Raw genomic sequence first — 16,082 nt, 5'->3', positions numbered from 1 at the left:
ACATTGAGAATGTGTGTCTATTTGCGGTCGTCAATGATGCCTCTCCCTCACACAATAGGGGCTTTCAGACAGCCCGGCAATGCTATCAAATACTATAAAATAAATCCTCTGAGTTAGCATCCTGACAACAGGTCAGACTGGGCTGTATTCGTATACATTATTGTTTTTGCTTTAGGCGAACTGGAAGCAGCTCGATTTTTATCTAGCACCACTCTTTACTTTTCGCTGATAGCTCAATGAGCTAAGCTCATGCGATAAGTGTAGAAGCGTGCAGCGATTCTATTCACCTCCGAACCAGCCACGCCTTTTTGTTCAAAAAATCTACTGACATCTTCGGGGGACATCTTTTCCTTCTTCCACTTCGAAAACGCAGTCGCGAACAGGTATTCGTATCTCTTAAACTTCTGGAACCAAATATCTGCCATAATTTTCTTCTTCGCAGCTTCTTCTGCCTTTTGTGCAGCTTTCAATGCATGTGCTTTTCTTTAAGCACTTGTGCCCGGGATCAATTTTTATACGACCCAAAATTCAGGAGCCTCTCTTTCTCGTCACCAGGCATTCCCCCATTCAACCGAAGAAACCGATTTTGCTCTGCTAAGCTTTCGTCAACGTCTTGGATAGCAGTTCTACTGTTGGAGACGGCGCCACTATGAGCAATCAGTGGAAGCATCAACAGAAGCGTAGAGAGACGCATAGGGCTGCAGAAGCTGGGGGGAGGGGGGGGGGTCGGTGCCTTTGCGGGAGAATTGCACAATGAAGGAGGTTGTATTCTCATAAGTTGGCTAACTCGATTACGGCTATAAATGATGACGAGCTGCAAATCGTTAGAGATTCAAGGGTACGACGTCGTCGTGATGAAGAACAGCGGAACAGCGTACCGGTACATGCACATGTATTCGTATTCTACTGAGTATGCACCCTCGCCCGTAGTCCATTTTTAATGGGAAAACTACGGAGCTCGAGGTACTAAAATTTAGATAGGGCTATTTGGTGAACTCAAATAGGTGCTCCAAAGGTACCCTCACAGAATTGCAAAAAATGTCGCTAACTGGGCTAAGAGAACAAAAAATGTATTGTATATCACGTCTCCATATTACGACTGAGCTTGGCTCGGTGGCATAAAGTAATTTAATACATCGATCACCCTAAATGAGACGACAAATGCCCAGTCTACAGCAAGTGTAGGCGTTTTTGAATGTGATCTCCGATGCGAGTGAGACCAACAAATTATACGTAGACACATGTAAAGTTAATTGTGTTGACGAAAGTGCTTGTTTCGCTGAGTCGGAAGTAGCCATGAACTCGTTTTGGAGTTCATATTGAAATAGTGTGTCTATAAAATTAAATCTCCTTCAAATTCGCTATGGGACAAGCCAGCTTTTACAAGCGCTTCGCGCGTATATATCTAGAGTTATGTAGGCGATCTAAACATTTCCATTGTAGGTTTCGGTTTTGCAATTGGTGTTTGCTCAGTGGATAATGTTAATAAGGGTTAAAAGTGCTTGTCAGAAAGCATCGGCAGTAGCACGTATGAATAGTATTACCCGGTTCTTCTGCGCCTGACCACTCCACTGACGCAAAGTGCTGATCAACTACAGCATAGCAAGTGCTGCACACCCGCATAGACTGGTAAGACACACAAAATATCAAGGAACCACTCTATTGCCTACGAAGGTTCCGTGGACGAGATGTGGCACAGTGCCACATCTCGTCACTGGTAATGTGCTTTCAGGCTAAATTTACATTTTCGGGGCTATTGCCCGCAAATCGCCCAAGTGCTTTGATTGGTCAAAAGCCAGATTTGCATCACGATCACCATTCTTCAAATTGCCACCCCTGATTTGCCGCGCTTCCGAAGAGGTTAAGTCGACCGTGTCACTTGAGTTTCCGTTCTCTAGCTAGCCAATGAGTACGTCTACATGCTACAGATCTACCTTCCTGTCATTCCCATTGCCGTTTAGCGTCCGGAATGGAAGACGCCGTTATTCGGCAGCATCCCCACCCGAATACAGTTTTTCACTGTCTCTACGGATTTTACTGTCTCGGATACTCGCGCTCACAGCTTGCCCACATTTATTATCAAAAGAACGTTAAGACCATCGGAAATTGGATTAATGTGTACGAGCGGACAGGGACGTACCAGCGGGTAGACGCAAATGCTATTCGAAAATTCACAACTGCTCATCGGGAGTGGCTGTGTAATTACTACGCAGTCCACCCCTTAGCTTATCCGGATGAGGCCCGTGATGCATTCGTTCGTGCACACCAACTGAGCATTTCTAGATCATCCGTGTGGCAGAATATTCACGATGGGGCCTTACAAGAAAAGTTCTCGAACGGAGGGCTATGCACATCAAAGAACTTGATGTGTTCCGGTTTGTAGAAGAGCTCAGTCATGTCAACTGGTTCTACCGCAACCTTGTCTTTCTCGACGAAGTTTCTTTTGACAACCGGGGCATGATCAGAAAGCGAGGATACTCGCTAAGAGGGCAAACAATAGCAATACGCGGAGATTTCCAGCGTAAACCAAGAGTATCGATGCTGGCGTTCATGTGTGTTACCGGTATTCTCGATTACTATAACTGCGATGGAACTTTTGATCGCGTGCAGTTCTTCAACTACTGTCGTGATTTCGCTTACTCAGAACGGGGGCATGTACGCCAGTATCCTGGTTCAAACTCTGTCTGGATAATGGACAGTGCCTCAATTCATCGTGATCCTGAAATCATCCACTTCCTACGGAGCATTGGAATCGTACCAATATTTTTGCCTGCTTACTGTTCATTTTTCAACCCAATCGAATTCATGTTCGGATACATCAAGCAGTCTTTTAAGAGACACTATAATGTGTCAAGCAGCAATGATCTTTTACCATTTGTGGTAGAAACGTTCGATCGATTCATTGGCTTCGATATGGCCAAGGTATTTGAGCATTGCGGCTGGAAACGGGAAGGATATTTTGACCCTAGTGGGTCACTGGAAAAGGAAAACGACAGTGACACTTTTCTGAGAGCAGCGAATTGCAAGCAAACGAAGGAAGTGAAGCGCTAGATTTTACGACAAGAGAGCTGGTCGAAATGTCTGAATGCTAAGCGAAAAATAAATTTCCAGCTTCGAATTTACTCTTGGTGCTCAGTATCCTCAATATTTTATTTATTGTAGAGGTCGGATCAAGGACATCACCAGCATCAGGAAGAGGGATATCAGCTAGAGATCCCTCGATTGTAGATTTACGCACTTCCAATGCGTGCCTTTGGTTTTCTAAGCGGCGCCCGTATGCTTCCCATCCCTTTCGGAGATCTGCGTTATCAGCTAGAGCAGCTTCGATCGTGTCTAGTGCCACACGTGTCAACCTAGTCAGATTCACCAGGTGTTCGTGGACTTGCCCGTCGGAAGGACTTAGATAACGTTCCAGTCTAAAAGGTGGGTTGTCCAGCAAAGCAGCATCCCAGGTAGAGCGGTCCAAGTTACGCATTATTTCGTTGGCCCACATTCTCCATACTGGCGCACTTGCTTGGTATGTGTTTCCCCAAATTTCTTGCAATCGCCCCACTATCTCACGAACAGATATCCCTGCTGCAGCACCAGAACGATCGGTGTGCTGCGGGCGAATGCATGCCTGCATAAACTCGTCCAGAACTCGCGCGTTGGGGGTCCCCAGCCCGTATTCATATATCATCAATGTTACAGTGTTCCCACGTTGGGATATGGTCCACCGGTTCCAGAGCTCTGGTGTCTTAGCTGACGGAACGATACGGCTGTTAGCTTTGAACTGCATTACACTGCTCCATGGTGTTTCGTCAGGGCGCTCAACTGACCAAACATCATCGATGTTTTTAGCTTGTCCTTTGACGTGGCAGCTAAACTTCTCCCATAACTTGTGCATGATCTCACTAAAAGAAGCACCATTAGCAGCAAAAATGTCCAGCTGCTTGCCGGACGAATCGCGTTGACCGACTGTAGTCTTGACAATCCCTTGGACTACCAACTGCAATCGATGCTGGTCGGCGTTTCCGGTCGAAGCATCTAATGATACACGAGCCCGCTGGCCTCGAAAGATATCTGAAGCTTGGGGCGCTTGCGGAGGAGTTCTCTCACGCAGAGGGTACGGTGAAACACGAACCGTTAAGGGCGAAATCGAGGATACTGCAGTTCGCGAAATAGGCTCGTTTCGGGGCGGAGAAAACCTATACTCTGATAAGGCGTCGTGCCCGACACTCGAGCTTGGTCCTGTAGCACAGCTGCGATCTTCAACGCCCTCAATCATATTGCCGATTGGGGCAGGTCTCCATATTATACTTATTGAGATGCATGATAAATGCTATTACGTAGATTGCGCGATTGCTTGTTGGTTGATTCGAAGAACCGCGCACGGAAATTTTAAGTAGAAACCACAATACCTATACGGAGAGAAGGTATGGCATACAACGTTGCCGCAGCGTCGACCCAAAGCGCATTGCATTTTATTGAATAGTCGCCCCCAATTCATTAAAAAAATGAATGGAATTAATGCAGCTTAAAAAAAGATCGAAAATTTGCTTTGGCGTACCAGTAGGATGAAGTGATGGCTGTGGGGAAGCCTCGTCAATGGACAAGCTCTCGGCGAGGCTTCCCCACCAACAAAAATATCATATGATATTTCTGATAGTAATAGTACTACTTTTGATTATAAATATCAGTAGTAAGTCAGTTTTTTTAAAAGCTAACTTATTTTTTTAATACTAACGGAGAGTTAAAAAAAGTAGATAATATTGTGCATTTCTGTGCTTTTGTCCTTTTCACTTAGCCTGATGCTCTATTTATCTTTAAAGAGGTCGTTTTATTAATTCGAGGTCTTTAAAATGTACAAATCGATCTAGCTAGAGCGGCTGATAAATCGGGCTACGGCAGCCAAAGCGGCCGCTAGGGATCGATCAACCACCAAAGCCACATCGATATACGGGAAATAGACCCTTTTTGCCGTTTTGAAATGGTAATTCGATCACAGATAAAATAAAACGAAGCCTGCCTCTTCCCATTGTCTCGTCCACATCGTGCGTCTCATAGGTCCTGTTGCCTGTGACGCTAGATTTATGCGCTCAGCAGTGCCAATACACCACATTAACCTTGTCGTTACCCTCACAATAGTCCCCGACTCCATTTCCCTCAGTAATACTTCAGCTAGTCGAGCGTTAACGGCATATGCTTGGTGGACTAATACCGATTACGCAATCTTAAAAATATAATATCGTGTTGAGTAGTAATTTAACAAAATAATACTGTCTCAGAATAAAACACTAATAGGCCCTTAAGTAATATTTTTATATTAACTGGTCTACCTGGTGATATATCACTACAGTATATTAACTTTACCGATTTTGGAGCTACCATTAGCCCCTGTTCCCCACAACCATCACCGCCACGTCGGTAGGACGTGCAAAACGTGTAGCTGTGTTGATAAGTATATTGTAATACGATTGGGCAGTGCCATTACGCGGGGATCGAATTTTAACCAAACAGCTCAATGTAAACACGCAAAACGCATTTGGGTACATCAAATTACCCTTTTTATATTTGGGTACCTCGAGCTCCATAGTTTTTCCCATGTTAATGTGCACGGCATGGTGGAATACTCTACGGAGCGCCGGTTGGGGAACGTTATTGCAGAAAAGTGACAGTTTGAATGCTAATAAAGGTATTCTGAGGTCTGCACACCCAGACCCCCGCATTAGAGAAAACGTGTACTGCAAAGGGTCCGTTCGATTGAGAGCTCACAACCATCTTCTGAGTCAAATTGTTTTACAAATTGAGTTTCGTTTCTGCACCGGTGCTCTGCAACCGGCGCTCCGTAGATTATCCCGTCACGGTGCTTAAAAATCTAACCATTTGCAGCTCGTCATCACTAATAGCCGTAATCGAGTTAGCCAACTTATGAGTTAAATGTACCGGTATCATTATTACGACCTCCTCCATTGTGCAATTCTCACAAAATCATCGACCCCCCCCCCCTCCCTCCCCCAGCTTCGGCAGCCTTATGCGTCTCTCTACGCTTCTGTTGAAGCCTCCACTGATTGTTCATAGCGGCATTGTCTCCAATAGCTGAGTTGATATTTAAGACTTACCAAAGCAGAATCGGATTCTTCGGTTGAATGCGCGGAGGCGATTCCTCCTCCTATTGCAGCTAGTGCAGGCTACAAACAACATCGAAGAAACCCAAAGCATGGCGTGGCTTCTTGTGTGATAAGAAGCGGCACGCTTGGAGCGGAGAACTCATAAGCTGCTTTGACAGCTGGCACAGGGCCTGCCGCAATGGAACCTTGAGGAAACACGAAAAGACAGATTCGGACTCCAGCAGCTCGAAACGAGAAAGATTAAGGGGAAGCTCCTGAGGAGAGGCAGTGGTCGATGAGCAATCCAGTGATGAGTCTGTCACGGACTCGCCTGCGCCAAAGCGGCGCCGTCGCGCAGGAGTCGACGTGTTTCTGACTAAGCAGCTGGTTGCGTCCGTCGATCTACATTGAGTTTTTGTAAATTACCTTTCCGGGCTTTTCCTATAACACACAGCTGGCCTTGCTGTTGACTCTATGCAATCGGTACCTCCGTCTTTGTCCTCATTTGACCAGCATCTAGCACACAGTGATGGATCTTCTTTGCGCGACATACACTTTACCGCTGCAATCGTGTAGGATTGGTATCAGCTTATCTTGTACATACCAAATAAACAGCAAGATGTCCATCGTGGATTAGGTTTAGTCTGCGCTTATCCTCTATACACGATAGAAAACATCAGGACTTCAGTATGGAAACCCTTTCCCGCAGTACACGTTAAGCTACCTAGGGCTTAGGCTGTCAGGGCGTACGGTACTACCTCGGGTTCAAGGGGTTAATTGCCCGAGCCCTGCTGTTAAGTCCCTATATCAGGCAAAGGAATACCGGAAATCAATTGGTCTACAGCATCCGCCGAAAATGTATGATCATATATTGCTGTACTGGAGTCTGCAATACAGTACTTCACTGCAGCACGGATTTTGAAAAAAATGTTGTTATCCTCGCCTCTCTGCGTGTGCCTCCCTGATGGCCTTAGCTACAAGTTTTAAATCTCATAAATCTCTGTGTGGCTGAGCTTAGTTCCTTTATCTAGTGGATGCCCTTCGAGCAAAATGCAGCGGTGTAAGTATGGAGGTCCACCTTTTCCGAGCCTCCGAATAGGAGATATTATATCAGTGCCTACCGATGTTGAGGTGACCTCGGAGGTCATCCCTCCTAAGTCTGACCTATTGGCCGGTATACATGTACAGTACGACACAAGGAAACGTCTATCCTTGGTTCGTCTGCAGGAACATGACCCCCTACTAATCGTAGCGAAGAAGTCCTTGTGCAAAACAAATTGAGTATTCTAATCGGCAGAGATCATGCAATTGGACATTGCAATTTTAAATTGCAATGCTTCACTTCGATGTCACTTGTAGCTTGGGTCAACCACAGCCATCAACGAGCTACCACAGCTCAATATAGCAGCAATGGCTGGCATACCATCTCGCGGCATCTATTCTCTACTTCGTTCTCAAGCCTGCTCACTCGGACGAAACCAAGGTCATACGCCATTTCACTCGCCGTTCTCCTGAGAAGGGAACAGACTTTGCATGCCCTCGTACGCCGCTTGCGATCGATATTGTTGTTGCCAGGGCGCCAATCATCGTTTAGTAGTGGCTTGTGTTCAGCTAGGCGGCGACTTGCATCTCACGATGGAATGTACGGGGCTAGTTGAAGTCTTCCGTCGCTCTGCAATACGGCCTAGTCCTCTTCACGCAGCTGTGTGAGCTCCAGGTGTAGCTGTTTTGCGAACTTGACGTGACTCATCTTTCGCAAGTTCCTAGCCGCACGGGCTGCGTTGAAAATGATGTAGCTGTTGATCACTGCGAGGCCCACTAGCCCAAGGAACAGAGATTTGTAGTACTTCTTGTACTGGATGCAGAGCTGTAAAGAGTACCTGCAGCATGTATCATACAATATTAGTTTTTTTCAAATCGTGTACATACCGTTTAACGAATCATACCTTTGGAGGCGAAACTGATCGTGTACGTCAACGCCGCCCATGAAGGTCTGATAATCCTTCACGACACGCGGACACGCCACCTCTCGCTGCTCCCCGCTCAGGTTGTCGCGCCGAGCAATACGGTCGAACTCCACGCTGCCTCCGGTGCACAACATGTGCACTTCTCGAGTATCCCACCACCTCAATACACGCATCTGCTGGATCTGCAGAGCTTCCGACACGATAAAAGTACCACGCTCAATGTTGGATGGACGATTCTTTAGAATTTTCGGTGGTTTCTTCTTATCTCCCTTCTACTTCTTAGGGATCAGATTTGTGCTTTGTCCTTTAATCCCTTCACACAGTCCTGGCTGCATGAAGTAGAAGAACGCACCCATTGGGGTCGTGGCGGCTGCGAGCGCCCTTGGTGTTGGTCCAGGCACGCCGGTGAACAGATTGGGGTAGTCCGCTTGCACATCGCTGACGGAGCGAGCCTCGTAGGGCTCCATCAAGTAGTCGTGAGGAGTGTGAGTAACCAGGTTGGACCATCCCTGGACACCCATGTCCTCCAAAACGCTGTCCGACACCTCACCGGAAGCATGTTATCAATTCCACCCAGTCCGGAAATCAAACTGCTTTTAATATGCATTTCTGGGGGGACTGGTAACTGCATGTCGGCTTCATCATCCCCATCGACAGAAGACACCTCGTCGTCTCCCTCGTCGTTCTCCCCATCTGACTCAAACTGCGTGTACGCACTCGGGTCGTCTGTTTCTGGAGTGATATTCAGGTCATCTGTACAGTAATATTGTAGATACATGCTAGATAGCAATCATCAACGTGCATGTACAAGTTCCACTAACCTTGCGTGGCCTCGACAGTTCCATCTAAGCCTCCGACTGCTGTACCGCTCACTTCTGATCCCGATTCGATGGACGCGCCATCTGAAGCGCTCGATTCATTGTCCACATCGCTAAACTGCAGTGCAAGATTGCGCCTGCGTGATGGCAAATCTAGTACAGAATAATCACGTATTTTACAAGATTAGGCAGGGTCATTAATGTGTTCATACAAAATATACCTTCCTGGGTGTTCGCGCACTCGATTTCATCTGCGTCGTCTTCTTTTGCATACGTTGTATCGTGCGAGGACACACCCAGAACGATCTCAGGTGTAACATTACGAGATGTTCGGTGGGGGCCCAATGGTGGTGCCCTAGTGGGTAAGCTTTCCACATCACCCAAATCTGTACTAAAACGATCAATACATATATAGCAGACAGCAAACCTGTATCATACAACGTTGCAAATACAAACCTTCCGTTCTGGACGCCGCAGCTTTAGGCGTTGCCGAGGAGGCCTCGCCACTCACCGTGGTGCTGCACACTGTGATGGTGGCGATCGCTTTCCGCTTACTTGTCGGTTTGGCTGCCTGCTTCTTTGTCTTGGCGGGGCGTGCTGTAGATTGCTATGCTTCCGCTGATTTCGCCGCTGCGAGCTCAGCTGCACATAACAGAGGGAAAGCAAGAGTCGCAACCTTATCAAGCACGCACACATACCGAGATCGACTTCATCAAGGTAGGCCATTAGGTCGATCTCTCCCACGAAGAAGTCCACGCCGCGGACGTCTTTCTTCGTCTTTCCAGGATTCTGGTAGGTGAAATCGACTGACTGACCAGTGGGCCGCTTCGTAGTCCATCCTGCTTTCTTCAGTTCTCGCCATCGTGCTTGAAAGGTCATTTTCGATCGGGACGCGGGGGTTCTACGTGTCAGCCGGCGAATCTAAAAATGATAGAAGATCAGTGGTTGTCGGCATTTTGTCGTCCAAAACGTATATGCGATACGTTGGCACAGCTGTTGCCTTTGAAATATGAGGCTGATAAGAACTTGTCCATGTACCACCGTGGTATTTCTTGGATACACTCCCTACCCCTTGGTGATTTAAAGTTTGTATCGTCCAATACCAAAATCAAGGTTAAATTCTTTTAACTTGTATGGTCCAAGTTAAGCATTTGCTCTTATCTTGTAAGGTCCACGCTCCCGGGTTCAAGGGGTTAAATATAAAATTGAACTAATACATTACTGTAATAATGTCGGAGCTAATAATAAGTGCTGCAATTATTTTTGAATGTTGCTAGTGTCCGAACAGTGAAGTGGTTTGGAAGCAACCCTACCAATCAGCTCCAAATGGGTTCGAATCCCACCTCACCCAATAATATGCCGGGGAAGGGGGGGGAGAGTTATGGTCCTGGCTAGGCCTCTTCGTCAATCAAAAAGAGGCGGCAACGGCAGAAGACAGTGAAATAGGTCTTGTACAGGAAAGTATCCTGGGAGGCCAGCAAAGCTGGGTGGAGGGCCTAGCCAATATTAATTCGGCCGGGCAAATGTCGCTTGATCCTCTAACAACCTTTACGCAACAACTAAAATTAGCTCCTATGCAGTAAAATCCATTAAATATCGTATCGTAATTTTTTCATTTGTATTATATATTTTTAAAGTTTCTTGTGCTATAATAATGATAGTTCACATGCCGATAGTTTGTAATAAAAACAATTATAACACCAAGATAAACTATGTAGTCGCTTGATCCTCTAGCAACCTTTACGCAACAACATAAATTAGCTCCTATGCAGTAAAATCCATAAAATATCGTATCGTAGTTGTTTTATTTGTATTATACATTTTTAAAGTTTCGTGTGCTAAAATAATGATAGTTCATATGCCGATAGTCTGTAATAAAACAGTCAGTACTTAACTTGGCGTTTCATTGTAGGGCCATCCGCGTTCTCGATTAGCTTGCGTTTCGTACTCACGCGCTTACCCCCTGCCTTTGTGGCAGCATTGACACTCTTTTCGCCCTCTTCGGCATCTGCTGTTGGCTCATGACGGCATCCAGACACACTAGCCAGCTCTGGAATATCCGGGTCAACCACTACAAAGGATCCTGTACGGGCACCGATACCACGGCCGTTAAAGGCCACGACACTGCCATTGTGAACGGCGATGACGTGATTCATGTCTGAATCCGTCACACGATCTGTTGCATCTTGCCAGAGAATGCAAGTAATTGAGTAAGTACCATTCTTAATAGTAATTTCTCGTTTGCGCAATTGTCTTCCATCATTTGCTTGTATTTCAACCACAGGCCCAACTCCCTCAATGATGCCAATAATGTTTACATGCGAATTACTCGTGCATTGTAACGCCTCGGAAACCGACAAGAGCTTGCAAGCAACAAATTCAATTGGAACTGCTGTAGCAGCGTGCGTTTCGCCGTACCAGTTGTGTGGTTCGTCACGTTCTGGAATGTCGGGCTCCCCAACAATCATGCTACTCGGTCCTGTTGAGATAGAGCGCTCATGATACGTAGACACGCGGCATCGACGAATTGCAACTTCCTTCCCTAGTATGGAATCACCATCAACATCTGCAAATTCGTTCCATAACGTCAACAGCACAGACACGTTCGATGTATCCACAAATGTAAACTCACGCTTCTTCATCAAGTGACCACTTTTCCGCCACGTAATCAACCTCTTCGACTTTGACCGGTACACCTACCACATCCACACTAGAACTCTCAGCAACCGTGGCCAGCTCACGAATCCCAGTGAAATGATACTTGGGGTGATGAATAGTACCGTCGTCGGCAATCTCTTCGATTTTCGTGTCGTCGGACAATATTATTTCGAATGGGTGTGGGAGAGATGTAAACTCACGTTTTGCACGCCGGAGGACAGCACCGCGAACGCGATAGACGTTATCCAGTTTTAGAGTTCTCGTAGCAGATTCGGCAAGCTGGTTAAATGCGCATGCACGAATGTGGGTATCATCACAATCAGCTAACTCAGCGGTCATCACCTTGCCACTCCCTTTCGTGTTAATCCAGCTGCGCAATGGTGACAAGTCCACGACTCGAGCGATAATCGACCACTCCACCCCAAGCGAAGGAGAATGATCTCTTATCGGCACCGACATACGTTCGACAAAATTGTCACTTACGTGCTGGTCCGCAAATTGAAGAATGAAAGTGTGTGGGGATACGAATGGAGAATAATATCCTTTCTCTTTTTTCCCTGGGACGCAGCACTGTTAGATATGCGAAAATGCAGGTTTTGTTTATGCGCTTGCGAAAGGATATCCTAAAGATTTCAGTTCGGTACCACTTCCGTATTGTATGAGGCAAAATATTGCCTGTCTAACAGCTATTACTATTTCACTAACGGCTACAACAACTACCTTCAATTTATTGTACCGCTACATTCAACTTGGTGACTACTTCGCTCTTGTTCTTCATCAAATACGCCACGACATACCTCGAGTAGTCGTCCAGGAACGTCAGCACGTGCTTGGCACCACCCTTCGAAGAAGTTCTCATAGGCCCCATGACGTCCGCGTGGACCAGTTCCAACACACGCGTAGTCTTCGTCATCGGCCGCGACGGGAACGATGTCACCGTCTGCTTCCCCTTCATGCATCCACCGCACAAAGAGCCGTTCCTATTCTTCACCGGCCGGATACCGGTCGTGGAACGCTGTGTGTTAGCCATCGCTTCTTTGTTGGGGTGACTCAAGCGAGCGTACCAAAGCTCCAACTCGCTCCCAGTCCCGGCGTGCTGCACGAACCGTGCTTCTTCTTGCTGACAGTCCAGTAGGAACGCGTTGCCAACTTTCTTGCCCGAGGCAACCGCGCGATAGGCGCTCCACATCACACTACGAAAATCAATGGGAGGAACGCCTGAAGCGTTTGCGTTCCAACAATGGAACGGAGTTCGTGAATAAGTTGGTCGCTGATATTTTTCGGAACGGCATCGTGCACCAGCGTACCGTTCCATACAGCCTTCAGCAGAACGGAACGCCGGAGCGCATGAACCGAACTATCATGGAGAAAGTGCGTTGCATGCTACATTACAGGTCCATGTCGACAGAGTGGTGGGCGGAAGCAGTGAGTACGGCGGTGTACCTCATCAACCGCCCCACGAACACGGCGAACTCAGATGTCATGCCGTACGAGATGGCGTTTCAAGCGAAACCTCGGACGGATCACTTGCGTGTGTTCGGATCGCAAGGGTACGCTCACGTTGACGCCGCGAAGAGAACGAAGCTCGAACCCAAGCGTTTCAGGTGCACGTTTCTCGGGTACGCCGAGAACGTTCAAGGGTATCGTGTTTACGACTGGGGCGCGTCCAAGGTCAAAATGTCGCGGTCCGTGAAACTGGGTGAGCGTGAAATTGGAGGTATTTACGACACGCTGTTGCCAGCGCCCACGACGTTTGTCCAGGTGGCTAAGAACGGCGATAAGGCTGGCGTTCCAACAGAAGTGGAGCGCCTAACCGTTCCAGACGAGCCGATGGAAGAGGCGAAAAAACCTGTCCAAGACGTTGAAATGGACGAGTTGGAACCAGAACAGAGTGGAGCGCTTCAAGCGATGCCTCTTCCAGTGGAACCAAGAACGGCAGGATTGGAACTAACAGCGTACCACTCGCCACCAGAGGCGTTCCCAGAGGGACGCCTGGTGCTCCACCCTGATACGGAGCGCTCAAGAAGATCGAGGGAGTCTGTGTTCCGACTTGAGAACGGTCCGAACGATGATGAAGAGTACGAGTCGAGCGGAAGTGACGGCCCGCCAACCCCAATGCGTGCCAGGATCGACGAAGACGGCTTGATCGCTGAAGCCGTATGCTGCCAGTATCGATGGCGTTCCAGATACGCCGAAGTCGTTTCAAAAAGCGATGGCTAGTGTAGAAGTGGCGAAATGGCGTCCGGCAGTAAACGAGGAGTTACAGTCGCACGCTCGGAACGGAACGTGGACTCTCGTTCCATGTGGAACGCCTGGACGCCCGATTGGATGTCGCTGGGTGTTCGCCAAGAAGCGCGACGGGAGCGGTCAAGTCATCCGGTACAAGGCACGCCTGGTAGCGAAGGGATTCAAGCAGAAGTTTGGAATAGACTTCTTTGAGACGTACGCTCCGGTTGCAAAACATGCATTCGATTCGTGTGGTGCTAGCGGTATGTGTAACATACGGGTACATTATGAAACAGCTCGAAGCTGACACGGCATCTTGAACAGTATCCTAGTGGACGCGGTCTACATGGACGTCCCTCTCGGATTGGAGAACGCTGAAGGTATGAAGTGCAAACTGGAGAAGGCGATCTACGGTTTGAAACAAGCTGCGAGCGCGTGGAACAAGACAATTCATCGCGTGTTCATTCGGAACGGCTCAAGTGTTGTGGTGCAGACCAATGTGTCTACGTGAAGCGTTCCAGGAATGGCTTCGTATACGTGTGCTTGTACGTGGACGGCATGATCATTGCGGCGAAGACACGAGAGGAGATCCGTGAAGTCAAGGACGCACTGAAGAACGCCTTCAAGATGATAGAACTTAGCGAGGCCAAATTCATCCTGGGTATGGAGATCAACCACGACACGTCAGCTGGAACGCTTATGATCAAGCAGACTCGATACATCGACGACGTTGCAGAACGCTTCAATAAGCAGAGCTCTAAGGATGTGGAGAACCCGTGCGCATCAAACATGAAGTTCTCGAAGGATATGTTGCCAACGACAGAGGTAGAACGCCTCGAGATGCAGTCGAAGCCGTACCGTTCCTTGGTCGGGTGTCTGATGTACATCACAACATGCACTCGGCCGGATATTGCGTACGTGGTGACACTGCTGTCCCGTTTCCTCGAGGACCCTGGGCGCCAGCACTGGATGGCGGCAATTCGAGTTCTTCGCTACTTGAAGACCACGCGTGAGCATGGTATTGTATATCAAGGCCGTTCCGGGAACGCCTTAGCTCAAGCGTACACCGACGCGGACTGGGGACCCAACATCGACGACAGGCGCTCCGTATCCGGTGTCATGGTTATGATCGGGAACGCCCCTGTGTTGTTCAAGTCGAAGTTCCAAAGGACGGTTGCACTCACGCCGGCAGAAGCAGAGTACATAGCTTTGAGCCTGTGCACGCAAGAGGTGCTGTGGACACGTACGATGCTCAAGGACATAGGTCATGAACAAGTGGGAGCTTCGCAGATATGGGAGGATAACCAAGGTGCTATTGCACTGGCAAGGAACGCCGGATACCACGCAAGGGCCAGCACATCGACATCCGGCACCACTTCACTCGTGAGAACGTGGAACGCGGAGCGGTACAGGTGGACTATTTCGACACGAAGCTCCAACTGACCGACATGCTGCCGAAGGCACTTGGGACGAAGGCCCTCGCGTTCCAGCGCGGTGCAACCGGCATTAAGAACAAGGCTACCGTGCAGTAGCGGTGAGTGGGAGTGCTGCAGTTGCACCGGCTCAGCACGGTTAGGCGTGACCGTAGGAACGGTTACCGAACCATTCCACTATTGGCTGGAACTGCTTCTGGAACGCCATTGGGTACTTACATGTTAGAGCGCTATGATTGGATGAAGGCACATGGCATTAGTGATTACGCCACACTTACGAGAAGACAACAAGAGGAACAACAGAGAGATAGTGTTTAGAGAGACATGTTAGACAGTTTTAATTAGCACGAATTTACTCACTTCGGTATATGCCTCTTACGCAACAAGCCCCTAACCAATAAAAGGCAATCTACCACGCTATTGGGATTAACCAACCCAGATAAGATGTTCACAATTTACAGCCCGGGGTAGGTCCAGAACCTGATAAATCTTTATAATAATAAATGACCAAAATTTGTTATATTTAATAGAAATAAGTATAACAAATTCAGGTTCAAAATATAGTTAATAGGAAGTCATGTATTAACAAGAGGCCTACTAGCTTGGGCTGGGAGGCCATGAATTATGCGTTTTAATTAGCGTTTAAACTACATTTTCAAGTGATCGCCAGTTTTCAGTGTCGTCAATGCTCATGCACCATTTAACCGTGAAAATACTGGGTCGTAACTTCAAGAAGTGCTCTCGAGAAAAGGATGATGTGAGAGGAGGACATCGAAGACCCTGAACGGTTTCGACGCGGACATGGCAACGTACAAATGCTCAAATGCCCAAGATGGTGATATCGGTGAACCTTGGAGTAGCAAAATAACACACTTAAGAGTTGATCCTTGT

The 16,082-nt window shown here is 47.8% G+C and overlaps 1 protein-coding gene across 1 annotated transcript; it reads right to left on the bottom strand.

The window, feature by feature from the left end:
- Window positions 1-505: 505 nt before the first annotated feature.
- PITG_23126 (secreted RxLR effector peptide protein, putative) lies at window positions 506-775 on the bottom strand (the record flags this gene model as incomplete). The annotated part of the gene is made up of 1 exon (XM_002997501.1): window positions 506-775. One exon carries the CDS (start codon window positions 773-775, stop codon window positions 506-508), a length of 270 nt encoding a protein of 89 aa, XP_002997547.1.
- Window positions 776-16,082: the final 15,307 nt, after the last annotated feature.

The sequence above is a fragment of the Phytophthora infestans genome, genomic scaffold, assembly GCF_000142945.1.
Source record: "Phytophthora infestans T30-4 supercont1.72 genomic scaffold, whole genome shotgun sequence".
Lineage (NCBI taxonomy): Eukaryota > Oomycota > Peronosporomycetes > Peronosporales > Peronosporaceae > Phytophthora > Phytophthora infestans.
This window is presented reverse-complemented; position numbering and strand designations above follow the sequence as displayed.